General features: G+C 46.2%; 2 protein-coding genes and 1 long non-coding RNA gene across 5 annotated transcripts in view; 2 read left to right on the top strand and 1 right to left on the bottom strand.

Annotated features, from left to right (window-relative positions):
• The window catches only part of TRNAU1AP (tRNA selenocysteine 1 associated protein 1), a 23,548-nt gene extending 11,135 nt beyond the window's left edge, over positions 1–12,413 (top strand). For all 3 annotated transcript variants that reach the window (XM_008568686.1, XM_008568685.1, XM_008568687.1), the window contains 3 exons: positions 3,320–3,482; positions 3,683–3,716; positions 12,079–12,413. In XM_008568686.1, coding sequence (XP_008566908.1) covers positions 3,320–3,482; positions 3,683–3,716; positions 12,079–12,215 — 334 coding nt within the window. In that variant the 3' untranslated portion in view covers positions 12,216–12,413. The remainder of the gene's footprint in view (positions 1–3,319; positions 3,483–3,682; positions 3,717–12,078) is intronic.
• A 3,652-nt stretch (positions 12,414–16,065) lies between these two features.
• On the bottom strand, positions 16,066–18,858 carry LOC103587233. The gene is made up of 5 exons (XR_550208.1): positions 18,592–18,858; positions 17,528–17,607; positions 17,171–17,254; positions 16,777–16,822; positions 16,066–16,224 (listed from the first exon to the last, which is right to left on the bottom strand). It is a non-coding gene; the product is annotated as an uncharacterized LOC103587233 (long non-coding RNA).
• A 7,252-nt stretch (positions 18,859–26,110) lies between these two features.
• RAB42 (RAB42, member RAS oncogene family) lies at positions 26,111–27,437 on the top strand. Its single transcript, XM_008568684.1, has 2 exons — positions 26,111–26,328; positions 27,014–27,437. Exons 1-2 carry the CDS (start codon positions 26,111–26,113, stop codon positions 27,435–27,437), a joined length of 642 nt encoding a protein of 213 aa, XP_008566906.1.
• The last annotated feature ends 504 nt before the right edge of the window (positions 27,438–27,941 follow it).

The following is a 27,941-nucleotide window of genomic DNA, read 5'->3' as shown; positions in this document are numbered from 1 at the left end:
CCCTATGGGGGATCCGAACCCATGGCCTTGGTGTTATCAGCACCGCACTCTACCGAGTGAGCCACAGGCCGGCCCCCTAGAGAAAATTTTTGAAAGAAAATTTTCCTCATGGGCCGGCCCGGTGGCGCACTGGAGAGTGTGCCACTTGGGAGCGCGGCGGCGCTCCCGCCGAGGGTTCGGATCCCATGTGGAGACCAGTTCCTGCTCACTGGCTGAGCGCAGTGCGGGCGCAACACCAAGGGTTGTGATCCCGTTACCGGTCAGTAAAAAAGACAAAAAAAGGAAAAAAAAAAAAAAAAGAAGAAGAAGAAAAAGAAAAATTTCCTCATAATTCCATCATCCTAAAGTAACTATAATTTCTCAGTTCCCTTCCAGACTTTTGCATATGCATTCATGATTTATATATATATGACATGGATCAATTTACATGTGGTGGATTTTATTTCTTTGGGTTTTTTAATTTAATTTTATTTTTTTTAAGGATGACCGGTAAGGGGATCTTAACCCTTGACTTGGTGTTGTCAGCACCACGCTCACCCACTGAGCTAACGGGCCATCCCTATATGGGATTCAAACCCATGGCCTTGGTGTTATCAGCACCACACTCTCCCGAGTAAGCCACGGGCTGACCTGTATTTCTTTGTTTTTTAATTACAAAAATAGTGCACATTTTTTTCCTGTTTACTCAGTATACACACTTTTCCATATAGTTGCACAATCATAATTTTTTTTACCAGCTGCAGGATATTCTTTTGAGTGTATGTTCTTTCTAGCAAGACCTCTGATGTCGGCCACTTTGGTTTTTTCTGATGTGTTATTGTTCACTCAGTCATTTTTTTTTTTTTTTTTTTTTAAAGATGACTGGTAAGGGGATCTCAACCCTTGACCTGGTGTTGTCTGCACCATGCCCTCCCCCTCCCAAGTGAGCCACGGACCGGCCCTCAGTCAGTAATCTCTGAGTACCTACAATTATGCAGGCCCTGTCCTAGGTTTTGGAGATGTGGCTATAAACAAGAGTAACAAAATCCCCTCTGCAAGGAGGTTATATTCTGTTACATCTATTTCCTCAGTGAACATTGTTGTCAGTATTGGTGTCTGCCTCAGGAAGGTGCCCTTAAGCCCTAGGAATGAGAGTGATGAGTTTCCTTTGAGAGTTAGATTGTGACAGCTGTTTGTTTAGAAACAACAGAAATGTGCACAGTCACCTAAAGGAGTCAAAACCAGACCCAGGCCAGGGAGACTCTACCTGCAATAACCTGACCATGTCAGAAGGGTGATAACATGCTTGTAATCATGAAAGGGGAGTCTTAGAGGCAAATATTGGCAGTGCCCAGCTAAGTGCTGGGCAGGGAGGAATCACTGCCAGTGGGCTTCATCCCTGTCTGTAGGTGAAGGTTTCAGGCGAGTCTAAGGCAGTCAGACATTGAGTCCATCTAATTACTCTGCCTGAGTCCTGCTCACCAAGCGGACATTGAACTTGCAAGGAATTTAGGAAGTGCTCATTCAAACATGGAGCATTGTGGTTGCTGTGACAGGGATTCACTTCTGTGGTATACACCTCCTGCGAATCACTTGGTTTCCTGTTGGGCTTGACTGTAGAGGTCGAATGCACCAATCATGAGAGCACAGTTGTTCCACACATGTGACAGCTACAATTCTCCTTATAAACCAACCAGTGGCATGGTGGGGTCAGTAACTGCCTCCTGTGTGTGTTGGTATACACTTGCAAGATGCCGTCAGGCCCTTCAGGGTACAGTGACTCTGGAAACCTGCTGCCATGTGCCAAGCTTGAGTTACGTTCTGATTCCTCTCAGCTAGCACTACTGGTCAGACCCTAGGCCTGTTTCTTAAGCCTATTTAAATGTGGGTTTTACAGAAAGGACATTGTTCTGTGGGAGGGGAGAGAGGAAGGAGGGAGGGAGGGAGGTTTCGGTAATGGGCCACAATAATCAACCACATTGTATATCGACAAAATAAAATTTAAAAAAATAAAATAAAATAAATGTGGTTTTTACAGAAAGGACATTGTTCTGTGGGAGGGGAGAGAGGAAGGAGGGAGGGAGGGAGGTTTCGGTAATGGGCCACAATAATCAACCACATTGTATATCGACAAAATAAAATTTAAAAAAATAAAATAAAATAAATGTGGTTTTTACATCTTTGAATGTAATGCATCATTTGCGGGCTGGATGTTCTGTTTTTGGTTAGCAGCAGTTGGGGTGGCCATGCAATGAGAAGAACGCTTTCCGCCCATCCTGGGATTGGTGAATGCAGCCCTGATTGGTGAATGCAGGATGTAGGAGACTGGCAAAATGTTGTGAGCTTGTTGGGGCAGGTGCTGTGTGTAATGGAGTTAAATATGGCTCCAGTCCTAGGTGTGGCCTGGGCAAATCACTTAACCTTTTAGAGGCTCTGTATTCTCATGTGTATAATGGGAACAATAAATAATAGCTCTATCAGAAGGTTGTACAGGATTTAAAATAGAAGACAATACATGAAAAATGTTTTTTTTGTTTTTTTGTTTTTCATATATGAAAAATGATGGGCACAAATCCAAAATAACTATAAATGGTAGTTGTGACTATAGTGATGAAGATAAGGCTACTGGAACGCCTGTCTTTGGGTGAATTACTTAACCTCTCTATACCTCAGTTTCCTCATCTGTAAAATAGGAATAGTGATGTACTTACTGCATAGTGTCTGAAGGTGGTCTAAAGGCAAAATGCCCACCAAACTGAGAAAGTATCTTAAGACCAGAAAATGAAGCAGGCACTTTCATGCAATAAAGCAAATGGTAATGATTATTTCCAGAATGATGTATCCAGTGGTCAGTGACCTAGTAGCATGAGCAGAGTTTCTCCACACCACCTCCTGGTCAAACCCAAGTTTATATAGGCAGTTCACACAAAGCAGTGGAAAAAACCAAGAAGCAGTTACTAAGAAACAAGCTAAGTCACTACTTACAATAACGATTATTATCGTTGGTGGTCTTGTGATACAGGTAGCTGGACTGGCTGTAACAATACCAGTGCTTAATCATTAGGTCCCTTTGTAGTCAGCAAGCATTTTCTGCCTATTGTTCTAGCTACCTTACTCCTAGTTACTGTTTAACTTCTGTGGGCAGGGTTCACACAAAGGACATAGCAAGTGTTAAGGACTTTCAAGATAGAATAAAATATGTTCATAGTCTCACACAGAGGGTTGTTGTGAGGATGAAGTGAGTTAATCTGTGTAAAGCACTTAGAATAGTCCCTGGCCACGTAGGAAATGTTGTAGAAATACCTACTTATATTTGTTTATCTTTGTTTCTTCGTTTAAGGAGCCGTGTGAAGCCAGTGGAATATAGTCAGATGTACAGTTACAGCTACAACCAGTATTACCAGCAGTACCAGAACTACTATGCCCAGTGGGGCTATGACCAGAACACAGGCAGCTACAGCTACAGTTACCCCCAGTATGGCTATACCCAAAGCACCATGCAGGTAACCGTGGTTTGGCAAGTCTAGCCCCCTTGGGTTATGTTTCTCTTCTAGAAAAGGGTCATTGTCCAGGACGGGATTGGTAAGGATGGGGGCTTAGGTTTCAGTAAAAATGGGGAAAGTTCCTCTTGTTAAATAAGCTACTGTGGTCACAGGCCAGGATCTCTCCATGCTTCTCACTCACCTCTCTGGTCTCTTGGCAGACATATGAAGAAGTTGGAGATGATGCATTGGAAGGTAAGAAAGAGTCCATTCGGTCATTCTGTCAACCATTAGTGAGTGATTGCTCTGTGGCTGACACTGTGCTCTCAGCTAGATGCTGAGGGAATGCAAAGTAAACGTTGCTCTGGAGGAACTTGCATTCTAGTGAGAGAGCCATGCACATACATAATTACAGTAAGACATGACCTGTGTTACCCAGAGGTGTGCGTGCAGATTCCAGAGTGCCCATCACTACCCAGACATGTGGTATTCTACCCCGGGATGTGGTCTCTAACAATGTTTGTTAGACAGTTTATAAAATTCAGTTTTTATCTCATGTTTTAATTTTTTTCTATTTTTTAGTATATTTTAAATTACATGTTTTTCTGATTTCCAAGTAATAGTTTGGATTGAAAACTTGGAAAATACAGTAAAGTATAATGAAGAAACTGAAAATCACCCCTAATCCTGCAACATAGTAATAGCCATTATTAATTTTTTTATTTGAAAATATTGTACTTTTTGGGCCGGCCCGGTGGCGCACTGCTACAGTGCGCCGCTTGGGAAGCGCGGCAGCGCTCCCGCCGAGGGTTCGGATCCCACATACAGACCGGCTGCTCACTGGCTGAGCGAGGTGCGGGGGCAACACCGAGGGTTGCGATCCCTTTGCCGGTCCCGGTCCGGTACGGGCGCAACACTGAGGGTTGCGATCCGTTGCCGGTCACGAAAAAAGACAAAAAAGGAAAAAAAAAAAAATATTGTACTTTTTATTGAATTTGACAGAAGAAAAAGAAAGGAAAGGAAAACTGAAGGAATCGCTAACTTTCAGACAAATGTCTTGTCTAATTCTAACAGTAATGACTTTGTGGATGGACTGGGCAGGACACAGGAGCTTTGATTGACAATTAGAGAACTAGGGCTGGCTGGTTTGCTCAATTGGTTAGAGCTTGGTTCTGATAACACCAAGGTTCAGGGTTCGATTCTCGCACCAGCCAACTATCAAAAAAAAACCTACAAAAAAAGACAGATTGGGAACTAGTGGCCCAGAAAGCCCAAGTGATCTGCTGAGGTTCACACAGTGACTTGGGGCAAAGTCAGGACTCAAGTCCCTGTCTTTCTTTCTTTTTTTTTTTTTTTAAGACTTTCATATCATTTTTATTTGGTAGCTGGCCAGTATGGGGATCCGAACCTTTGACCTTAGCATTATAAGGCTGTGCTCTAATCAACTGAGCCAACTGGCCAGCTGTCTCTGTCTTTAATTAGATACTCAAGCCTATAGCTCTTTGCCCCAGGAAACACTGCCTCTTTTTTGGAGATAATTAACCTAAATATAATAATATCTGTAGATAACTCCTTAGAATTTTCCAATCTCTTTTTCCTCTATTCATAATATAATAATAGCTAACATGTTTTGTGCTATGCACTGCTACCTGTCAACACCATGATGGATAAGGTACCATTATAATCCCTATCCCTATTGCACAGAAAAAGAAACTAAGGCTTAGACAGTTATTAATAGTAGTAGCTAACAGTTATTTAGGCTTTACTTTGTGTAAGCACCTTACATGTATTAACTCATTTAGTCATCACAACAGTTTTGAGGTAAGTGCCACAATTATCCTGATTTTATATAATAGAAAATTGAGGTAGATAAGTTAAATTTATTGTTCAAGGTCAATATAGTTGCAGGTTACAAATTAGCACCACCGGGCCGGCCCGGTGGCGCACTGCTACAGTGCGCCGCTTGGGAGCGAGGCGGCGCTCCCGCCGAGGGTTCGGATCCCACATACAGACCGGTTCCCGCTCACTGGCTGAGCGAGGTGCGGGTGCAACACTGAGGGTTGCGATCCCGTTGCCGGACACGAAAAAAGACAAAAAGGAAAAAAAAAAAACAAATTAGCACCAGGTGGAGTCAATATTGAAATCCTTGCAGTTTTGCCCCAGACTTGGTGCTCTTTATCACTGCATTATAATGCCTCTAATTTGAACCTAATAGTCACCCGGTGAGGTGGGCACAGCAGGGATTGTTACCCTTCTTCATCTTTTTCTTGGCTTCATTAGGCCACCTTCCAGGCCCTGTCTTAAGTGAGGCAGCCTGCTTTATTGTAATAACATACCCATAGACTTCACACACACAAATCGCTGCCCTTAAGTAAGCCCTTCACTAATCTGTTTCTATAAACTGTTAATTTAACTACACCGAGTGGAGTTACCAAGCTGATCATGTCCTGCTTTCTTACAGTTTCTATATGGAGCCTCTGTAGATGCTCAGAGCTTAAAATGTTATCATTTAGATTAAAATAACAAGAGAAAGATAAAGATCCCTCTGGTTGCAGGAACAGGCACAGTACTTATGTGAAAAGATTCAGCATTGACTGGTTTTGAAAGTGAAACAGGGGCCGGCCCGGTGGCGCACTGCTACAGTGCGCCACTTGAGAGCGCGGCGGTGCTCCCGCCGAGGGTTTGGATCCCACATACAGACCGGTTCCCGCTCACTGGCTGAGCGAGGGGCGGGCGCAGCACCGAGGGTTGCAATCCCGTTGCCGGTCCCGGTCCGGTCCGGGCGCGACACTCCAGGCCCTGTCTTAAGTGAGGCAGCCTGCTTTATTGTAATAACATACCCATAGACTTCACACACACAAATCGCTGCCCTTAAGTAAGCCCTTCACTAATCTGTTTCTATAAACTGTTAATTTAACTACACCGAGTGGAGTTACCAAGCTGATCATGTCCTGCTTTCTTACAGTTTCTATATGGAGCCTCTGTAGATGCTCAGAGCTTAAAATGTTATCATTTAGATTAAAATAACAAGAGAAAGATAAAGATCCCTCTGGTTGCAGGAACAGGCACAGTACTTATGTGAAAAGATTCAGCATTGACTGGTTTTGAAAGTGAAACAGGGGCCGGCCCGGTGGCGCACTGCTACAGTGCGCCACTTGAGAGCGCGGCGGTGCTCCCGCCGAGGGTTTGGATCCCACATACAGACCGGTTCCCGCTCACTGGCTGAGCGAGGGGCGGGCGCAGCACCGAGGGTTGCAATCCCGTTGCCGGTCCCGGTTCGGTACGGGCGCGACACTGAGGGTTGCGGTCCGTTGCCAGACATGAAAAAAGACAAAAAAAAAAGGGAAAAAAAAAAAAAGAAAGTGAAACAGACTCTTAAGAGTAGGTGTTGGTTAGAGCGTGGTGTTATAACACAAAGGGCAAGGGTTGGGACTCCATACTTACCAGCTGCCAAAAAAATAAAAAAAAGTAGGTGACAAAGCTGGAAATAATTTACACAAGAAACACAAATGGCCTATAAACCACAAGAAGAAAAAAGTTGAAACGTGCTATTGGTCTCATCAGGATTTTCCAGAGAAACAGAATCAATAGGATCTATGTATGTATTAAGACATGTGTTTTAAGGAATTGGCTCACACAGTAGTGGGAGTCTGGCAAGTCTGGAATTTGTATGGCAGGTGGGCGCAGGCTGGAAACTCAAACAGTAGTTTATGTTATAGGCATGAGTCTGACATTTGTAAGGTAAGGCTGGCAGACTGAAAACTGGCAGAATTTCTGTTTTGTTTTTTTTTTTTTTAAAGATGACCGGTAAGGGGATCTTAACCCTTGACTTGGTGTTGTCAGCACCACGCTCAGCCAGTGAGCGAACCGGCCATCCCTATATGGGATCCGAACCCGTGGCCCTGGTGCTATCAGCACCGCACTCTCCCGAGTGAGCCACAGGCCGGCCCAGAATTTCTGTGTTTTGAAGCAGAATTCCTTCTCTAGGAAACCTATTTTGCTCTAAAAGCCTTATTAGATGAGGCACCACTCACATCATTGAGGATAATCTGATTGCAGATGTTAATCACATCTACAAAATACTTTCATAGCAACATCTAGACTGGTGTTTAACCAAACAACTGGTCATCATAGCCTAGCCAAGTTTGCACATAAAATTTAACCATCCCACTATTACTATTAATAATCAAACACAAATTAAAATATTCTACATTTCTATGAAAAGTTAGTTTATACCCATTGAACCACTCATTTTACTTCAAAGAGTTTATCCCAAAATGGAAATCATCAGTACAAATAAATATCCAATAGTAGAGGATTTGTTAAACAAATAATGGTAGCCATTTTTTTTTTTTAATTACATCTTTTGGGCTGTATAGTTAGCTCAGTTACTTAGAGCATGATGCTGATAAAACCAAGGTCCAGGATTTGATCCCTGTACCGGCCAACCACAAAAAAAAAAATTGTGGGGCTGGCCTGACTCAGTTGGTTAGAGCACGGCGTGGATAACACCAAGGTCAGAGGTTCAGAACTGCATATAGGCCAGCTGCGAAAACCAAAACAAAACAAATTGTCTTTTTCTAGGAATATTAACATAGAAAAATATTCTCCATGAGAAAATGCCAAATATGAAATACGATATAAGATCCCCTTTAGGATTTTGGTTGTTTTGAAATATAATTCACACAATATAAAATTTACCCTTTTAAAGTGTACATGCAATTCAATAGTTTTTAGAATAGTCACAAAGTTGTATAGCCATTACCACTAATTCAAGAACATTTCATTATCCCCAAAAGAAACCCTGCAACCATTATCAGTCAGTCATTCTCTATACCCAACCACCCCCAGCTCCTGAAAATTACTTTCTCTTTGGATTTTCCTATTCTGGACTTTTTTTTTTTTTTCTTAATTTTATTTTGTTGATATACAATGAGGTTGATTATTGTGGCCCATTACCAAAACCCCCTCCCTCCTTCCTCTCCCCCCTCCCACCCAATAATGTATTCTGGACATTTTTTTTTTTTTTCCTTTTTGTCTTTTTTCGAGACCAGCAACGGATCGCAACCCTCAGTGTCGCGCCCGTACCGGACCGGGACCGGCAACGGGATAGCAACCCTCGGTGTTGCGCCCGCACCTCGCTCAGCCAGTGAGCAGCCGGTCTGTATGTGGGATCCGAACCCTCGGCGGGAGCACCTCCACACTCCCAAGCCGCGCACTGTAGCAGTGCGCCACCGGGCCGGCCCATGGACATTTTTATTAAATTGAATCTCATAATATGTGGTCTTTTGTGAATGACTTCTTTCAAAGTTTCAATGACTTGTTTTCAAAGTTTATCCATGTTGTTGCCTGTGTCAATCTGTCATTCCTTTTTTAAAAAAATTCTTGTTAGTGTATTCATTATTACAAATCATGATTTTTCTTTATGCCCTTTACCTTGCCTATCCCTCCTCAAACCCCCTCCCTGCTTCTCCTCCAACTTCATTCCTTTTTATGGCCAAAAAAATTCCATTGTGGGGTCGGCCCGGTGGCGCACTGCTATAGCGCGCCGCTTGGGAAGCGCAGCGGCGCTCCAGCCGAGGGTTCGGATCCCACATACAGACCGGTTCCCGCTCACTGGCTGAGCGAGGCGCGGGAGCAACACCGAGGGTTGCGATCCCGTTGCCGGTCCCGGTCCGGTATGGGGGCGACACTGAGGGTTGCGATCCGTTGCTGGACACGGAAAAAGACAAAAAAAAAAAAAAAAAAAAAAAATTCCATTGTATGGGCCGGCCCATGGCTCACTTGGGAGAGTGCGGTGCTGATAACACCAAGGCCACGGGTTCAGATCCTGTATAGGGATGGCTGGTTAGCTAACTTGGGAGAGCGTGGTGCTAATAACACCAAGTCAAGGGTTAGGATCCCCTCACTGGTCATCTTTTTAAAAAAAAAAATTCCGTTGTATGGACATCCATTCATTTTGTTTATCCATTCATCAGTTGATGAACATCAGGGTTGTTTCCACTTTGGGCTACTATGGATAATGGTACTGTGAACATTCATGTACAAGTTCTTGTGTGGACATAAAGTTTTCATTTCTCTTGGGTACATGCCTAGGACTGGAATTGCTGGATCTTTTGGTAAAGTCCATGTTTAACTATTTGAGGAACTGCCAAACTTCCGTAATGGCTGCAGCATTTTATATTCCTACCAACACGTATGAGGGTTCCAGTTTCTCCAGTTTCTCCTCACAGTTATTTCTTTATCCTGCAACATCTTTTTTTTTTTTTCTTTTTGTCTTTTTTCATGACTGGCAATGGGATCGCAACCCTCGGTGTCACGCCCGCACTGCGCTCAACCAGTGAGTGAGCGGACCGGTCTCTATATGGGATCCGAACCCTCGGCAGGAGCGCCGCCACACTCCCGAGCGCTGCACTCTACTGAGTGCGCCACCGGGCCGGCCCTATCCTGCAACATCTTGATTTTAATTGTTACTCTTTCATTATAGCCATCCTAGTGGGTTTTCAGTGGTATCTCACTGTGGTTTTGATTTGCATTTCTTTGATGGCTATGATGTTAAATCATCTTTTCACATGTGTATTAGCCATCTGTATATCTTCTTTGGAGAAATATCTATTCAAGTCCTTTGCCCATTTTTTAATTGGGTTGTCTTTTTATTGTTGAGTTGGGAGAGTTCTTTATATTTTCTTCTGGATACTAGTCCCTTATCAGATGATGATTTGCGAATATTTTCTCCCATTTCATGGATTACCTTTAAACTTTCTTGATAATGTCTTTGAGGCACAAACGAGTTTAATTCATATGAAGTCCAGTTTGTTTCTTTTTTGTTGTTTGTGCTTTTGGTGTCATATCTAAGAAACCACTGCCTGTTTACATCTGTTTTTTTGTAAGAGTTTTATAGTTTTAGCTCTTACATTTTCATGTTTAATGGATTTTTAGTTAATTTTTGTGTAAGATGTGAGGTAGGGTCCAACTTCCTTCTTCTGCACGTGGAAATCATGTTGTCTCAACATGATTTGTTAGACTATTCCTTACCCGCTGAGTTGTCTTGGTGTTATTATCAAAAATCAATTTACTATAAATGTGTAGGTTTCTTTTTGGACTCTTAATCCTATTGTATTGATCTATGTGTATCCTAAGGCCACTGCTACACTGTCTTTATTACTGTAGCTTTCAAGTGAGTTTTGAAGTGGGAAAGTGTGAGTCCTCAAAAAAAATTTTTTTTTTTTTTAAAAGATGACCGGTAAGGGGATCTTAACCCTTGACTTGGTGTTTTCAGCACCACGCTCTCCCAAGTAAGCTAACTAGCCAGCCCTATATAGGGATCCGAACATGTGGCCTTGGTGTTATCAGTACCACACTCTCCCAAGTGAGCCACAGGCTGGGCCTCTCAAAATTTTATTCAAGGGCTGGCCCCGTGGCGCACTCGAGAGAGTGCGGTGCTGGGAGCGCGGGAGCACAGTAGCACTCCCACCGCGGGTTCGGATCCTATATAGGAATGGCCGGTGCGCTCACTGGCTGAGCGCGGTGCGGGCGACACCAAGACAAGGGTTGCGATCTCCTTACCAGTCATGAAAAAGACAAAAAAAAAAATTTTTATTCAAGATTATTTTGGCCATTGTGGGTCCCTTACATTTCCATATAAATTTTAAGGTCACCTTGTCAATTATGGCCAAAAAGGCAGCTGAGATTATCAGCCTTATTGATTATGGATTTTTAAAAACTTTGTATTGTGAAATACCTATGTGGGAAAGTACATAAAATAAATGTATAGTTTTAACATGTAATTATAAAGCAGTTCCCCATGAAACCTTCATCCATGTCAAGAAGTAGAACATCCTACCCCCAATCACAACCCACAGCCCTGCCAGGGAAAATTACTGTTAACCATTTTCTTCCTTCTCTTATCACCTTATCTATGCATCCATCCCTAAACAATATCGTTTAGTTCTTTTTAACTTTATATAAAGCAGTCATAATATGTGTTCTATCTTGCTTCTTTCATTCAGCATTGTGAGATTCATCCAAGTTGTGTGCAGCTAATGTTCATTTTCATTACTACGTAATAATTCCTTTTTAAGAATAGTTAACTTGTTTTATACTATTATGTATTTTGTCACGTGTGTGTGTGTGTGTGTGTGTGTGGCTGGCCAGAACAGTGATCCAAACCCTTGACCTTAGTGTTCTCAGCACTGTGCTCTCCCAAGTGAGCTAACCAGCCAGCCCCCACTTTGTACATTCAAGAAAGATATTAAAAAATACAAGACTTGCATTTGACTGTAGTTCTTTCATTGGACATTTGTCAGTTCTTGAGATGTTGCTTTGGACTTAATAACTTTGATCAGACTTTCCAAACCCAAATTTGAAATGAAGACAAAACCAGAAAATCCACAGTACATGATGACTAGAGATATAGGTGTAGGTTTTAATACATTATCCTATTTTTATCCTCCCAAGAACCATATAAGGCAATAGTATCAGCCCCTGTAAGGGGAAACTGACAGGACAGGGACCTTACTCTAGAACAGAGTCCTGGCAGTAAACAGAAACCAAGTCTTTTGTGGCTATTGAGTGCATCTCCCCTTAGCATTCCCTGACCCCATCCTTACCCTTCCAGACCCCATGCCGCAGCTGGATGTGACTGAGGCCAACAAGGAGTTCATGGAACAGAGTGAGGAGCTGTATGATGCGCTGATGGACTGTCACTGGCAGCCCCTGGACACAGTGTCTTCAGAGATTCCTGCCATGATGTAGCCAGGACAAAGGACAAGCCAGGATGGACTACGTGAGGGAGATGAGACTTTTTTTAAAAAACTGTGCAACGTTTTGGAAGTATGACTTGTAAGGTTTTAATAATGACTGAGATTGAACATTTCTGCAACATGCTGCCTTCATTTGACAGTGAGCCACTTGTTTGAAAACCAAGGGACCAACTGTTGAACAAGGTTCAAATTGCTGTTTTTTTTTTTTTTTTAAAGATGACCGGTAAGGGGATCTTAACCCTTGACTTGGTGTTGTCAGCACCACGCTCACCCATTCAGCTAACCAGCCATCCCTATATGGGATCCGAACCCGTGGCCTTGGTGTTATCAGCACCACACTCTCCCNATGACCGGTAAGGGGATCTTAACCCTTGACTTGGTGTTTTCAGCACCACGCTCTCCCAAGTAAGCTAACTAGCCAGCCCTATATAGGGATCCGAACATGTGGCCTTGGTGTTATCAGTACCACACTCTCCCAAGTGAGCCACAGGCTGGGCCTCTCAAAATTTTATTCAAGGGCTGGCCCCGTGGCGCACTCGAGAGAGTGCGGTGCTGGGAGCGCGGGAGCACAGTAGCACTCCCACCGCGGGTTCGGATCCTATATAGGAATGGCCGGTGCGCTCACTGGCTGAGCGCGGTGCGGGCGACACCAAGACAAGGGTTGCGATCTCCTTACCAGTCATGAAAAAGACAAAAAAAAAAATTTTTATTCAAGATTATTTTGGCCATTGTGGGTCCCTTACATTTCCATATAAATTTTAAGGTCACCTTGTCAATTATGGCCAAAAAGGCAGCTGAGATTATCAGCCTTATTGATTATGGATTTTTAAAAACTTTGTATTGTGAAATACCTATGTGGGAAAGTACATAAAATAAATGTATAGTTTTAACATGTAATTATAAAGCAGTTCCCCATGAAACCTTCATCCATGTCAAGAAGTAGAACATCCTACCCCCAATCACAACCCACAGCCCTGCCAGGGAAAATTACTGTTAACCATTTTCTTCCTTCTCTTATCACCTTATCTATGCATCCATCCCTAAACAATATCGTTTAGTTCTTTTTAACTTTATATAAAGCAGTCATAATATGTGTTCTATCTTGCTTCTTTCATTCAGCATTGTGAGATTCATCCAAGTTGTGTGCAGCTAATGTTCATTTTCATTACTACGTAATAATTCCTTTTTAAGAATAGTTAACTTGTTTTATACTATTATGTATTTTGTCACGTGTGTGTGTGTGTGTGTGTGTGTGTGTGTGTGTGTGTGTGTGTGTGTGTGTGTGTGTGTGTGTGTGTGTGTGTGTGTGTGTGTGTGTGTGTGTGTGTGTGTGTGTGTGTGTGTGTGTGTGTGTGTGTGTGTGTGTGTGTGTGTGTGTGTGTGTGTGTGTGGCTGGCCAGAACAGTGATCCAAACCCTTGACCTTAGTGTTCTCAGCACTGTGCTCTCCCAAGTGAGCTAACCAGCCAGCCCCCACTTTGTACATTCAAGAAAGATATTAAAAAATACAAGACTTGCATTTGACTGTAGTTCTTTCATTGGACATTTGTCAGTTCTTGAGATGTTGCTTTGGACTTAATAACTTTGATCAGACTTTCCAAACCCAAATTTGAAATGAAGACAAAACCAGAAAATCCACAGTACATGATGACTAGAGATATAGGTGTAGGTTTTAATACATTATCCTATTTTTATCCTCCCAAGAACCATATAAGGCAATAGTATCAGCCCCTGTAAGGGGAAACTGACAGGACAGGGACCTTACTCTAGAACAGAGTCCTGGCAGTAAACAGAAACCAAGTCTTTTGTGGCTATTGAGTGCATCTCCCCTTAGCATTCCCTGACCCCATCCTTACCCTTCCAGACCCCATGCCGCAGCTGGATGTGACTGAGGCCAACAAGGAGTTCATGGAACAGAGTGAGGAGCTGTATGATGCGCTGATGGACTGTCACTGGCAGCCCCTGGACACAGTGTCTTCAGAGATTCCTGCCATGATGTAGCCAGGACAAAGGACAAGCCAGGATGGACTACGTGAGGGAGATGAGACTTTTTTTAAAAAACTGTGCAACGTTTTGGAAGTATGACTTGTAAGGTTTTAATAATGACTGAGATTGAACATTTCTGCAACATGCTGCCTTCATTTGACAGTGAGCCACTTGTTTGAAAACCAAGGGACCAACTGTTGAACAAGGTTCAAATTGCTGTTTTTTTTTTTTTTTTTAAAGATGACCGGTAAGGGGATCTTAACCCTTGACTTGGTGTTGTCAGCACCACGCTCACCCATTCAGCTAACCAGCCATCCCTATATGGGATCCGAACCCGTGGCCTTGGTGTTATCAGCACCACACTCTCCCGAGTGAGCCACGGGCCGGCCCCTCAAATTGCTGTTTTCTTAAGAATCATTTACAGGCAGTTAACCACACTTCTGGAGGTAAGGACAGCTTGGGCACAATTCAAAAATTTGCTAAACCGTGGGTTTAAGAGGCTGTTTCTTAGGTGACAGGCATGTAAACCATTAAAGTTCTTGAGTTAAAATTCAGGAGGTACCTGCTCTGTCAGTGCTATGTACCTGTGGTATTATAGGCCGCCACCACCACCACACTTGCTGCAAGTCTAGCAGCGGGGTAGAAAAGGGCATTACAGCTGGGGTGGGAGGAGCATGGCCCAATGGGTGGTGGTAGGTGAAGGAGCAGGCCCAGCCTAGAACAAAAGGCTCAAGACTTAGGAGTTTGGGCCAGCCCGGTGGCGCACTGGATTGTGCGCCGCTTGGGAAGCGTGGCGGCGCTCCCGCCCAAGGGTTCGGATCCCACGTACAGACCGGTTCCCACTCACTGGCTGAGCGAGGCACGGGAGCAACGCCGAGGGTTACGATCCCGTTGCTGGTCCCCGGTCCGGTACGGGGGCAACACTGAGGGTTGCGATCCGTTGCTGGACAGACTGCCAAAGCAGACCTCCATCAACCTTATACCCACCCCTTCTATATTTTCCAAGTAATTGATTGGGAAACCCCATCTTCCAATTTATATTGTCAGGTCCACTGCTCAGGACACTTGCCAGCCCTTCCTGAAAAATGTGAGGTTTAAGATGAAATTTGCATCTGATCTAGATTTGTGCTAGAGGAATTTGGGGGAAGGTTGCTGCTTGAGGCAAAGTGTTCAGTGCCTAGGCCACAAGAAGCCATCAAAAACCTAAGGAAGGACCTATAATAGTCTCAGGCCCAGCAAAGAAATATGAGAAATATGTGTAAAGGTAGTAATGGAATTGATCAAACTGTTTTTTTCCAGTTTTGGTGTATGTGCTGCCAAAGCAAACATGCTCAAATTGTTACTTCTTTTTTTTTTTTTTTAAAGATGACCGGTAGAGCCGGCCCGGTGGCGCACTGCTACAGTGCACCGCTTGGGAAGTGTGGCGGCGCTCCCGCCCGAGGGTTTGGATCCCACATATGGACCAGCCGCTCACTGGCTGAGCGAGGTGTGGGAGCGACACCGAGGGTTGCGATCCCGTTGCCGGTCCCGGTCCGGTACGGGCGCAACACTGAGGGTTGCGATCCATTGCCGGTCACGAAAAAAGACAAAAAGGAAAAAAAAAAAAAAAGATGACCGGTAAGGGGATCTTAACCCTTGACTTGGTGTTGTCAGCACCACGCTCAGCCAGTGAGCGAACCGGCCATCACTATATGGGATCCGAACCCGGGGCCTTGGTGCTATCAGCACTGCACTCTCCCGAGTGAGCCACGGGCCGGCCCAAATTGTTACTTCTAAGAGGTCAGCCTTTTCTATGGAGGGACGAAGATTGTAGTTCAGTTTGGGTCTATGGGGTATTAAATGGTAAGTAACCAATAATTTGATGAACAAGACACAAAAGAGTTTTTTATTGATCACCTATATTTAGGAACCAGATATAGCATTAGCAAAAAACAAAGGACTGTTTACAGAGCTTACTGTTGCCACCAAAAAAAACCTGTTGTCCTTCTGCCTGCCTCTTCCCATGGCGTTTCTTTCCTGAAAAGGAAGTGAAAATCAGTGTCAGTACTGCCTTGATTAATCCCCACTTAGGCATTTTCCTAAGAGCTGGTCTCAGTCCCATATCCGCATCTGTCATCCATAGATGTCTACTCAAGTTAGGTTTCATCCCAGACCAGTCACAGCCTAAATAAATACCCTGAGCTAGCTGGAACTACTTGTTTCTAACCCCCAATCTCCCAGTGGGTGGGGTAGGGGGGGTTGAAGTCCCATGCCCAAGGTGCAGGGCTGTTCCCGCTGCGACATTCTACTTCCAGCAATATGTACTCATAGCCTTTAGGGTGGGCAAATTTAACAGACCAAACTATTCTGTAAATATTTATCTAGGCCCTCTGGCCATGAACAGCTAACAAATATAGCACATAAGGAAGGCCAGATGTAAATATATTAAAAAGCTAAAAGTTTTACATATACCAGAGGAACCTTAAAATTCTATTTGCCACATTGCTTAGGAACTTGGTTCACAATAGTCTAGCACTATCTAAAGCTACAAAGAAGATGTGATAAAGCTTCAGGTAGTCATTAACTTACCCAACTCTATAGATCCATAATCACAGATGAGGACAGCTTAAAAGATCTTAAAAAAAAAAAAAAGACACTCTCAATCAAGAGGCAAGAAAGCTATAATAGATCACTCCAAAATATGGTTATATTTATTACTCAACAATTGCTACACCAATTGCCCAGAGCTTCATACACGTCTTTCCTTTAGCCTAAGATTATCCCCCATTTTACAAGAGAGGAAATAAAACGTAACCTTGTTTGGACCTGTACGAAACTAGCCCACATGCTATAATGCCAAATTACAACACTGCGAGGCCAGTGTCAGTATTACTTTCCCTCCTTTTACGACCACCAAGACCGGTGTACAGATCTGATGGGAAAGGGAACCAGAGGGTCAAGCTGTATCCAACATCAACTTTACCTTAGTCTAAGGCACAGCTCCAGAAACAAGCTGGTCTCCTCAGATTCTTCAGTATCAGTCACTATCAGGAAACTTCAGGACAACCTGCAGAACAAAAGCTTAGTGTGAAATGCTTTTAACCAAGAAGTTGACAGAAAACACATGTACTCAGGTAGAAGGCTTCCAGCCCAGGTCTGAAACATTATAGGAAAGGCGAGTGGCAGCTGCAGGTACTGTGCTGACCTGAGCTGTCAAAGTCTCTCCAGGTTGCTCTCGCATGCAGTTGGAGATCCCATGGCCACACAGCCACAGCCCTTGGAAACATGCTGTACTATCCCACCAGGTAGCTTCCAAAATAAGTGTCCAAAAGAAACCTACCGGGTCCCAAAGTTGTTGTGTTTCATCACTGTCATGACCCCCAGAATTCTCACTCATCAGAATCTTCCTGGAATCTTCATCTGCCACAGTTGAAATGAGAACACAATCATCCTCAAAGATCTTGTTTCCTTCATCTAATTCTCAAAGCTCTGACAGGCCTTTGGTCCTCATACTGATGCCTTAAGCTTTTCAGAGCAGTGACCCAGACCATTGCCATGATCTGTGCCACATGTCACTTAAATCTTCCCAGTACAGATGTCCAACCTACTCCCAACTGCCCCTCCACTTCCCTTCGGCAAGTTACTCCTCAAAAGTTAACTACGTCCAAGACCCCAACATTGCTGCTTCCCTACAGAAACATGCCAAGTTTAATAAAGGTCTCTGGCTATACCTCAGAAACAGTAGATACAATGGAACTGTATTTTCCCAAAATGTTGCATATCAGTTACAGCAAACAGAATGGCGACCGTCAAGGAAAACTGTCACTCTGGGCTCCTTTTTGACCACAGCAGCTATGTGGAAGCAGCTGCAGCTTCGATAAGGGCCACGGGGCAATTCAGGTCACAAAGACAGCCCCACAACTGACTCACCAAAACCCTGTGCATCATTACTGCCTACCCGGGCATTCTGGAGACCAAAAGAACGGTCATCCTGTAGGTCCGCCCCAACCACAATAGTTTACTGCGTGCCAGTGTTTTGTGTGCTTAATCTCACCTAATCCTCACAGAACCATTTTGTTACTATTTTAAAAACAAAACGTTTAGACCGATCACGGTCGCCTATGAGGGTAGAAATACCAGGGTTGGGATTCAAAAAAGCGCCTGAATGACTCTCAAACCCGCCCTTCTGAAAACTGCGTCCTTATATCCACCAGAATGACCTCCAGAAAACTCGGGCGAAATCACTTGCCCAGGGACACCCAGCAAATAATCATACAGACTAAACTGATGGTCACCCCGACACCACCGCACAGCCTCCCCCATATCAGGCCACGTCAGACCCAGGACTTCCACCTACCGAACCCTACACCTCTCGTTCACTGGCCGCCTGCCCGCTTCACTTACCGCTCAGTTCGGAGCGCAGGGCTACGCAGGTCGCGGCGGGAAAAAGGCGCGGCCCCCGAGGGCTCCGGCCCCTCTCCCAGCGCAGGCGGCCCACGTGGCCTCCGGGCCTCCGGCCGCACCAGGTGGGTAGGCCCGGCTCCTCGGTGCCGCGCTGCACATCCCGCGGCCTAGGTGGCTGGAGCGGCGGGTGCGGGCAGGCGGCGGTAAGGCTGAGGGGAACGGACGTGGACGGCAGCAGACCCGACCACCGAGAGACCCACGACACCAGCAATGCAGCAGCGCGGAGAAAGGACGCACCGCACCGGGAGGGGGCATATATAGGCCGGGCCTGCGCAGCCGCGCTGACCAGCCGCTCGCGCCGCGCACAGCCGCTGGGAGTTGTAGTTTCCCGGACCCCGGCGCGGCCCCGCCCCGACCCCGGCGCGCGCCCGGCCTCGCCCACTCGCAGAGGAGGCGGGGACCACGCAGCGGTGTCTTCCGGGTGGGAGGAACCTCCATCCGCTTCCCGCAGCTCAAGGCGCAGGAAGCACGCAGGAAGCAGACTCGCCCCGGCCTGTGGAGTTTCTTCTCTGGGGTGACTTTCCAAGTCAGGAATTCACCCCGTGAGCTGGGAAAGGGCTCCGCTCGGAGCGCAGTGCGGATGCGGGCGAGCAGCGACTGAGCGGGTTTCGGGGAGGGACTCTGTGCGTCTTGGAGAGGGGTCTTACAGAGGGCCACTTAGCAGGAGGCGACTGAGGACTCAGACGAAGGCATTATGTGTTAAAGGCTTGTCTTAGGCTAACCATAAATACATTGATTTGACTGAGCGCTCGATGATCTCATCTAGTTTTCATAATAGCCCTGTGTATAGGTATCATAAATGTGCCCTTTCCACAGACAAGGAAACTGAGGAATGGATCACACAGCTAGCAAGAGAGGTAAGGACTGGAATCCGGAGTCCACCCCAGAGACCACACTCATGGACTGAATGAGTAAGCGTCAACATAAAAGCATAAAGAATAGTTGCCAAGAATTAAGCACCTATTTTGTGCATAATCTACTAATTTTTATCCTTACATACACTTTAAAAAGTAGGTACTACTAGTAATTGCTTTTACAGAGAAGGCGACAGATTCTGAGAGGGTAAGAAACTAGCTGCTACCTTTCAAGTGTGTAACTCCAGCCCCACTTCTCTCCTAAGCTCCAGACCTTGTATCCTGCTACCTCCTTGACCTCTCCACTCGGATGTCTAATAAGTAGGCTGCGGGAGAGTGCGGTGCTGATAATAAGTAGGCTTCTTAAAACACAACCTTTCCTCCTTCAACCCTGCTCTTTCCCATCTCAGTAAATCCTCGGAGTAACCCTGGACTCCTTTCTGCAGGATCTCGTATTCAGTCCATCAACAAATCTTGTGTGCTCCACCTTAAAATGTATCCAGAATCTGACAACCTCCGCTGATGCTACAGTCTGTGATCGCTGACCCCATGAGAGCAATAGGCTCCCAGATTCTGCCATTGCTTCCTACGGTACCGTCTCTACACACCAGCCATGGTGTTAAAGAGCAAAAGTTTTTCATTTTGATGAAGTCTAATATTTTGATGTTTTTCTTTTGGTTGTTTGTGCTTTTTGTGTCCTGTTTTTAAAATCTTTGCCTAATAAATGCATTAAGATTTTCTGCTTCCCCCCCTCCCCAGAAGTTTAATAGTTTTAGCTTTTACATTTAGACCTATGACCTATTTTTTTTTTTTTTTAAAGATGACCGGTAAGGGGATCTTAACCCTTGACTTGGGGCCGGCCCGTGGCTCACTCGGGAGAGTGCGGTGCTGATAACACCAAGGCCCCGGGTTCGGATCCCATATAGGGATGGCCGGTTCGCTCACTGGTTGAGCGTGGTGCTGACAACACCAAGTCAAGGGTTTGTTTTTTGTTTTGTTTTTTTTAAAAAGATGACCGGTAAGGGGATCTTAACCCTTGACTTGGTNGTTTTTTGTTTTGTTTTTTTAAAAAAGATGACCGGTAAGGGGATCTTAACCCTTGACTTGGTGTTGTCAGCACCACGCTCAGCCAGTGAGCGAACCGGCCATCCCTATATGGGATCCGAACCTGCGGCCTTGGTGTTATCAGCACCGCACTCTACCGAGTGAGCCACGGGCCGGCCCATCTATGACCTATTTTGAGTGAACTTTTGTGTGGTGTGAGGTAAGAGTCAAGGTTGATTGATGGATTGCATGTGGCTATCCTGTTGTTCCAGCATCATTTGTTGAAAAGATTATCTTTTCCATCTAATTTCTTTGGTGCCTTCATAAAAAAATCAATTGACCACGTGTATAGGTCTGTTTCTGGATTCAATACTACACTGTCTCGATTACTATAGCTTTTTATATCTAAAAATTTTTTAATTTTTTAAAATTGTTTTATTTATTTATTTTTTATTGAAACATATGGATTATACATATTTGTGGCATATAGAGTTGACTACTGGTATTTGTGTACAGTGTGTAATAATCAAATCATGATAATTAGCATACTCATCATTGCAAAACATGATCATTCTGTGTCCATTAATCAATTCCTCCCTAACCCCCTCCTGTTACTGTAGCTTTTTAATAAGTCCTGAAACTAGTATAAAAATCATCCAACTTTGTTCTTCCTTTTCAAAATCGTTATAGCTATTTAGAATCCTTTACCTTTCCATATGAATTTTAGAATCAGCTAATCTTTTTTTTTTTTTTAAACCTACTAGGATTTGGTTGGTATTGCATTGAATCTATAGATAATTTGGGGAGAATTGTCATCTTAACAATATTGAGTCTTCTCATTCATGAGGATGGTATAGCTCTCCATTTATTTAAGTCTTTAATTTCTCTCAACAATGTTTTGTATTTTCATTGTATAGGTCTTGCATATCTTTTGTCACATTTATTCCTATATTTTTCATATTTTTTATGCTATTATAAAATGGTATTATTTTTGTTAATTTTCAATTCCCAGTGGTTGTTGCTGGTATATAGGGATAGAATTTTTAGAATTAATTTCATTATTGTGATAGTGATGATTTCACGGGTGTATACTTATGTCAAAATTCATCACATTGTACTTTTTTTTTTTCCTTTTTTTTGTCTTTTTTCGTGACCGGTAACAGGATCGCAACCCTCAGTGTCACACCCATAGCGCAACCGGCAACGGGATCGCAACCCTTGGTGTTGCGCCCACACCGCGCTCAACCAGTGAGCGGACCGGTCTCTATATGGGATGTGAACCCTCGGCGGGAGCGCCACCGCACTCCCAAGCGCCACACTCTACCGAGTGCGCCACCGGGCTGGCCCCATATTGTACATTTTTTGGGGGGGGAGCAGCTGGCCAGTACAGGGATCAAACTCTGGACCTTGGTGTTAGCAGCACCACCCTCTGACCAACTGAGTAACCAGCCAGCCCTGATTATATACTTTAATAAGAGAAGTTCATTCTGTGTCAATTATGCCTCAATAATGCTGTTTTTTAAAAAGTGAGAAATTTACATCATGCTATTCATCTGCTCGAAAATCTCCAATGACTCTGTGACACACTTAGAAAAAAGCCGAGGTCCCCATGACAGATTCCAAAGCCACGATTAGGCTGATTCTCCACACTCCCCTCCTGCCCACCACGTGCCCCCCACTCAGTGTGCTCGCTCTTTCCGGACTCTTTGCTCTTCTTGGAGCACCCCATGCCTGCTCGCACCTCGGGGCCTTTGCTCTTACTGTTCCTCCTGCCTGGAGCTCTCCTCGCTTGGACAGCACAGACAACCACAGTACTCACTCCCTTACTTCCCCTGGGTTTCTGTCCAAATGTCACCTCCTCAGACCATCCTATTTTTGTTTTGTTTTGTGTTTTTGGGCAGCTGGCTGGTACAGGGATCTGAACCCTTGACCTTGGTTTTATTTTTTTATTTTTTATTTATTTATTTATTTTTGTCTTTTGTCTTTTTCCGTGTCCGGCAACGGATTGCAACCCTCAGTGTTGCCCCCGTACCGGACCGGGGACCGGCAACGGGATCACAAACCTCGGTGTTGCTCCCGCGCCTCGCTCAGCCAGTGAGCGGGAGCCGGTCTGTATGTGGGATCCGAACCCTCGGACGGGAGCGCCGCCACGCTTCCCAAGCGGCGCACTATCCAGTGCGCCACTGGGCCGGCCCTTGACCTTGGTTTTATAACACCGCTGTCTGGCCATCCTGTTTTGATAGGTCACCCCACCCCCCACCCTTCAGGCCATTGCCCTGCTTGATTGTTATTTGTAGCACTTATTGCTTCCTGACACCACATTATATATGTATTTGTTTTCTGTCTTCCCCTTTGCTGTGGATTGAATTGTGTCCCCTGAAGTCAATGTATTAGAAACTTAACCCCCACTGTGACAGTGTTAAGAGGGTGGGAAATCCTATTATGGTAATTAAAAAGTGGGACCTTGAAGAAGTGATCAGATTGTGAGGACCATGCCCTAGTGAATGGATTAATAAATTGATGGTTTAATGGTGGTCATGGGCGTGGTTCTGAGGGCTTTAGAAGGGGAGCACATGAAGAGCTCTCTCTCACTCTGCTTCTGCCATCCACCATGTGATACCCTGCTTTGGTGTGAAGAGTCACTACCCACCAACAAGGCTCTCACCAGGTATGTTCCCTGGACTTTGGACTTCCCAGTTTCCAAAACTGTAAGCAAAAAATATTGTTTCTTTACAAATTACCCAGTTCCAGGTATTTTGTTATAAGCAACAGAAATGGACTAATACACCCTTTGAGAGCAGGAATTTTGTCTTTTTTATTTCCACTGCTGTGTAAGTACCTGATATGTAAAAGATGTCCAGCACTTATTGAAATAATTATCAAGTAAATGAATGAATGAATGAAACTTGGCCAAGGTCACATAACTAGTAAGTGGCAGTTGGAACTATAACCCAGATCTGTCTAATGCAAATGTTTATAACCTAAACTGCTGTGTTACACAGTGCTTCCAGAACTACCCTGTGAGGTGGGCACCATGATTTACCTCACTTAGCAGAAGAGGAAGCAGGGTTTGGAAAAGGGAAATAATTTGCCCCTAGAGTCATGCAGTGAATATGTGGCAGAGGTCAGCTGACATTCAAGTGCCAGGTGCAGTCAGAGGCAGACACATGACCCTGGCCCACAGCAGGAGTGTCTGAGAGCAGGAGGAAGTTCAAGGAGTCTGATGCTGACAGTGCACTGCCCATGTGAGCTGATCAGAAAGGCTTCAAGGAGGGCTGGGTTCAAACTGCATTTCCAACTGTTGTATGCCTCTGCCTTCATCCAGCTGCCCTGCCTGGAGCACCCTTTCTCCTTGACCTCCCCATATCCCACTTATTCTTGGAGACCCAGCTTCAGCAGCACCTCCTCCAAGAGGTCTTCTCCGACCCTTTGGCTCCATAAGTTCAGCTCCGTCGTGGGGCATTTGACTGACTGAATGGATGAATGAGCGAATAGCACTTATCCACTTTCATTCATTCATGCAACGTAAATATGTACTGAGTTTCCACTTTATGTCGAGCCCTGCACTAGGCACTGAGGAGACAACCACCAGTCCCTGCCCCCAAGGTGCTTGCCCCCAGGAGACAGACAGACATCATGGTGGACAAAAATACATGTGACCTCATCTGGCCAGTCAGGGAAGGGCTCCCCGAGGACGGGGATCTAAACTGAGACCTGAAGTAGGGTTAGTTAGCCTTTAAAGAGCAGAGGAGTTTTGCCGGCAGTGGGCTGAGGAGAGGAAGGTTTTCAGCATGGCTGGAGCTCAGAGCACCAGTAGTGGGTAAGAGAAGGGGCTGAGGGCGTTGGCAGGAGCCAGATGCAAAAAATATTTTTCAAGCTGAATAGAGTGAGGCGGGGAGAACGCTCAGATGGAGGAATCAGTAGGGCAGGATCTCTCGGTGTGGGCAGCACCGGCAGGGGAAGACCTTCTCCCAACACACACCCCCTTTATGAGGTTCACACATTCTCAGGCTCCTCTTTTTCTTCAACTCCTGGAGCTGGGGGGCAAGCAGAGATTTGGACCCTTTCAGACTCTACCATGCAGGTGACCAATGGCTGGGATTACGGGGACCTGAAAATGGTTTTCCAGTGATTTGTTTAGAATTAGAAGAAACCTGGGTCTTCCCAGATCTCTAACTTGTCCAGCCAGAAACAGAAATAGCAAATGAGGCTTCAGCCTTTGTAGACGTGGCAGCTAGTCTCAGTCTTCCTTGCTAAGTGACCTTAATTAACTTCTCTGAGCCTCAGTTTCCTCATCTGTAAAGATGGGCAGAATAACAATATCTATTCACAACCGTTGTTTGAGAAGGAAATGTAATGATGTTGCAACAGTGAGGACTTCTCCCCTTCCCCACATACCCATTTGCCAGAACAGGTTAAACTGGTAAAATCCACCACAGTGGGACAGAGAGGTTAATAAGGGAGCAAACCAAGAGACTAAAGCTGTTTGAAACCAGCTAGAATCCCAACCTTGCCTTGATGCCCTAGATTTTCAGGAGGTCAGCGTGGAAAGGGTGAAATGGATCTTGGAAGTACCCCCTAACCCAAGCGAGATCCAACCACAGTGTCCTGGTTCTCGTGGGACCTGCCTTATGGTCCCCTTTTGAGGCATCAAGGGGTGAGACAAACCTGGATGTGTCTGCTGTGTAACCTCCTACAAGACGTACCTCTGAGCCTCAGTCTCTTCAGCTCTAAAATGGGCACTTTATAGCCCTAATCGAAGGGTTGCTGCCCACAAAGCCTAAAGAACTGACCATCTGGCTTCATAAAGGTTAACTGTCAAGTTCACAGGCCAACTCCCTCTAGAACTGCAGTTGTGTCTGTCCTGCCTTCCCTATCAGACTGTGCCCAAGTCCATTCTGGGGCCCTGGTGTCCAGCGCAGGCAGGCATGGAAGAAGCAGTGGTGATGGGGAGGAGGTGGGGGAGGGTGTTGAACATTTAACCTGAACATTAAACTGGAGGCCCCAGTCCAGGGCCAATGGGGCTCCGAGAAAGGGGCACCTGGCTGGGGAGGCAACGCCTATAAACCATCCTCTTTTCACAGTGGTGTCCTTAGGTCCAGCAGCAGAGCCCCAGCTGGGGAACCAACGGGCAGATGGGGCTGGACAGAGGAACCACCCCAATAAACGAATGAATGAAGTGGATGCTCTAGCACTGTTAGTCTCTCAGGCTTGGCACGCTTGGTTAAATCTCCTCTCTAGTCCCCTCCCCCACATTATCTAGTTTAATCCCTCATCCTGTGAAGGGTGAGGGGGTTATTCCCATCTTATAGAGGAGAAAACTGAGGCTCAGAGAGAAACAGTGTCTTGCCCAGGTGCTTTCCCTTGACTCAACTCCGTCCAAGTCTGGTCTCCTGTGCTGAAAACGTCCCAGGCTCCACAGTCCTCTGTTGTGACCGGTCGCTCAGGGTCGGGAGCAGGGGCGGTGCCTGGAGGAGCCCCCTCCCACCCACCCCCCCGGCCCTGGGCAGGGGCGGGGCCGAACATATAGTCGCCGGGCCGCCGAGCCCGACGTGCGGGCCATGGAGGCCGGGAGCTGCCGCTACCAGTTTCGGATTGCGCTGCTGGGGGACGCGGCCGTGGGCAAGACGTCGCTGCTGCGGCGCTACATGGCGGGGGTCGCGGAGCCCGAGCCCGAGCCCACGGTCGGCGTCGAGTTCTACCGCCGCGAGCTGCAGCTGCGGGCCGGGCCGCGCGTCAAGCTGCAGCTCTGGGACACCGCGGGCCACGAGCGCTTCAGGTGCGGGGCGGCTGGGGTGCGGTGGGCTGGGAGGGGGGTCGCGGGCGAGACCTCTGGGTGGATAGGTGGGTTAGGGGGGCAGTGCCCGTCCACCTGGCCATGGGAACCACCCAGAGGTACCCACTTCAGTGGCCCAAGTAGAGGTCTGGGGGTCCCTGCCCAGTCCGCTGGGCCACACCCTCCCTCACTGTGAGTGATTCATTCTACAAGCGCGCTGGGTGGGCCAAGACCCAGAGCCCTAGAGGGACATTCAGGCCTGGGGGGATTTGCACCCCAGCAACATGGAGCTACGGAGGGATGAATGACCTGGGGCCGAGAGCCCACAGAATGGAGAGGGTAGTGTCGAGGAGATGTCAAAGGAAGGGAGGTTTGTGTTGGCCTTGAAGGATGAGGAGGAGTTTGCCAGGCAGGGAATGGAGAAGCAAAGACCTGCAGTCGGGGAAACATCAGGCCTCCTCCAGGAATGGAGGAGTGGCCCCGAGAATCTGTGAGTCACACTTGCTGCCTAACTGGGGAGTGTCCAGTTTCTTGGGAGAGACACAGAAGCATGGGGCAGTGTGAAATAAGCTATAATGGGGTACAAGGCATTCTGTGGATCCCAGGGGTGGGGTGGGGGGTCCTGCCTCTGGGGATGTCTTGAAGGCATAGGTCTGTCCAAACTTACCCCTTCCCTCCACCTCCTCAGGTGCATCACCAGGTCCTTTTACCGCAATGTGGTGGGTGTCATGCTGGTCTTTGATGTGACAAACAGGAAGTCCTTTGAACACATCCGAGACTGGCACCAGGAGGTCATGGCCAATCAGGGCCCCAACAAGGCGATCTTCTTGCTGGTTGGCCACAAAAGTGACCTGTGGAGCACCCGCTGTGTCTCAGCCCAGGAGGCAGAGGAGCTGGCTGCCTCCCTGGGCATAGCCTTCATGGAGGCCTCAGCCAAAAACAACTGCAATGTGGACCTGACCTTTGACACCCTTGCCCATGCTATCCAGCAGGCCCTGCAGCAGGGGGACATCAAGCTGGAAGAAGACTGGGGGGGTGTCCGACTCATCCACAAGACCCAAATCCCCAGGGCCCCCAGCAGGAAGCAGCACCCAGGCCCATGCCAGTGCTGACTCTGGGAGGGAAAGGGTTAAAGCAATGCCAACCTCAGACCACTGGTGGGATGGGAGTGTTAGTGTCTTTTTGGAGGGCAAATGACAGAAAGGTTAATGTAAACAGTATTCTGACACAGGCATGCGTACTGGATTTTAGGTTCTCAGCTCAGCCTTTCTATGGAAAGGTCTAAGAGGCCAGGTGTGCAACTTCCTATCCTTGAGCCTCAGTTTCCTCATCTGTCAATGGGGCTTATAAAAGATCTCACCTCGGGCCGGCCCGTGGCTCACTCGGTAGAGTGCGGTGATGATAACACCAAGGCCCCGGGTTCGGATCCCATATAGATATGGCCGGTTCGCTCACTGGCTGAGCGTGGTGCTGACAACACCAAGTCAAGGGTTAAGATCCCCTTACCGGTCATCTTTTAAAAAAAAAAAAAAAAAAAAAAAAAAGACCCCCCCCCCAGGGGGGGGGGGGGAATAGATGAAAAAAAGAACACAAAGGGCTCCCCCCAGGCCCGCCCC

Source organism: Galeopterus variegatus, unplaced genomic scaffold, assembly GCF_000696425.1.
Source record: "Galeopterus variegatus unplaced genomic scaffold, G_variegatus-3.0.2 Scaffold431, whole genome shotgun sequence".
In the NCBI taxonomy this organism is placed as follows: Eukaryota; Metazoa; Chordata; class Mammalia; order Dermoptera; family Cynocephalidae; genus Galeopterus; species Galeopterus variegatus.
Note: the sequence above shows the minus strand (reverse complement) of the source record. Positions and strands in the feature narration are given on the sequence as shown.

Excerpts from the sequence above, each read along its gene's own strand:
- RAB42 (XM_008568684.1), top strand. The coding sequence starts at position 26,111 with ATGGAGGCCGGGAGCTGCCGCTACCAGTTTCGGATTGCGCTGCTGGGG. Across the intron at positions 26,329-27,013 it reads GCGGGCCACGAGCGCTTCAG|GTGCATCACCAGGTCCTTTT; the intron begins GTGCGGGGCGGC and ends CCACCTCCTCAG.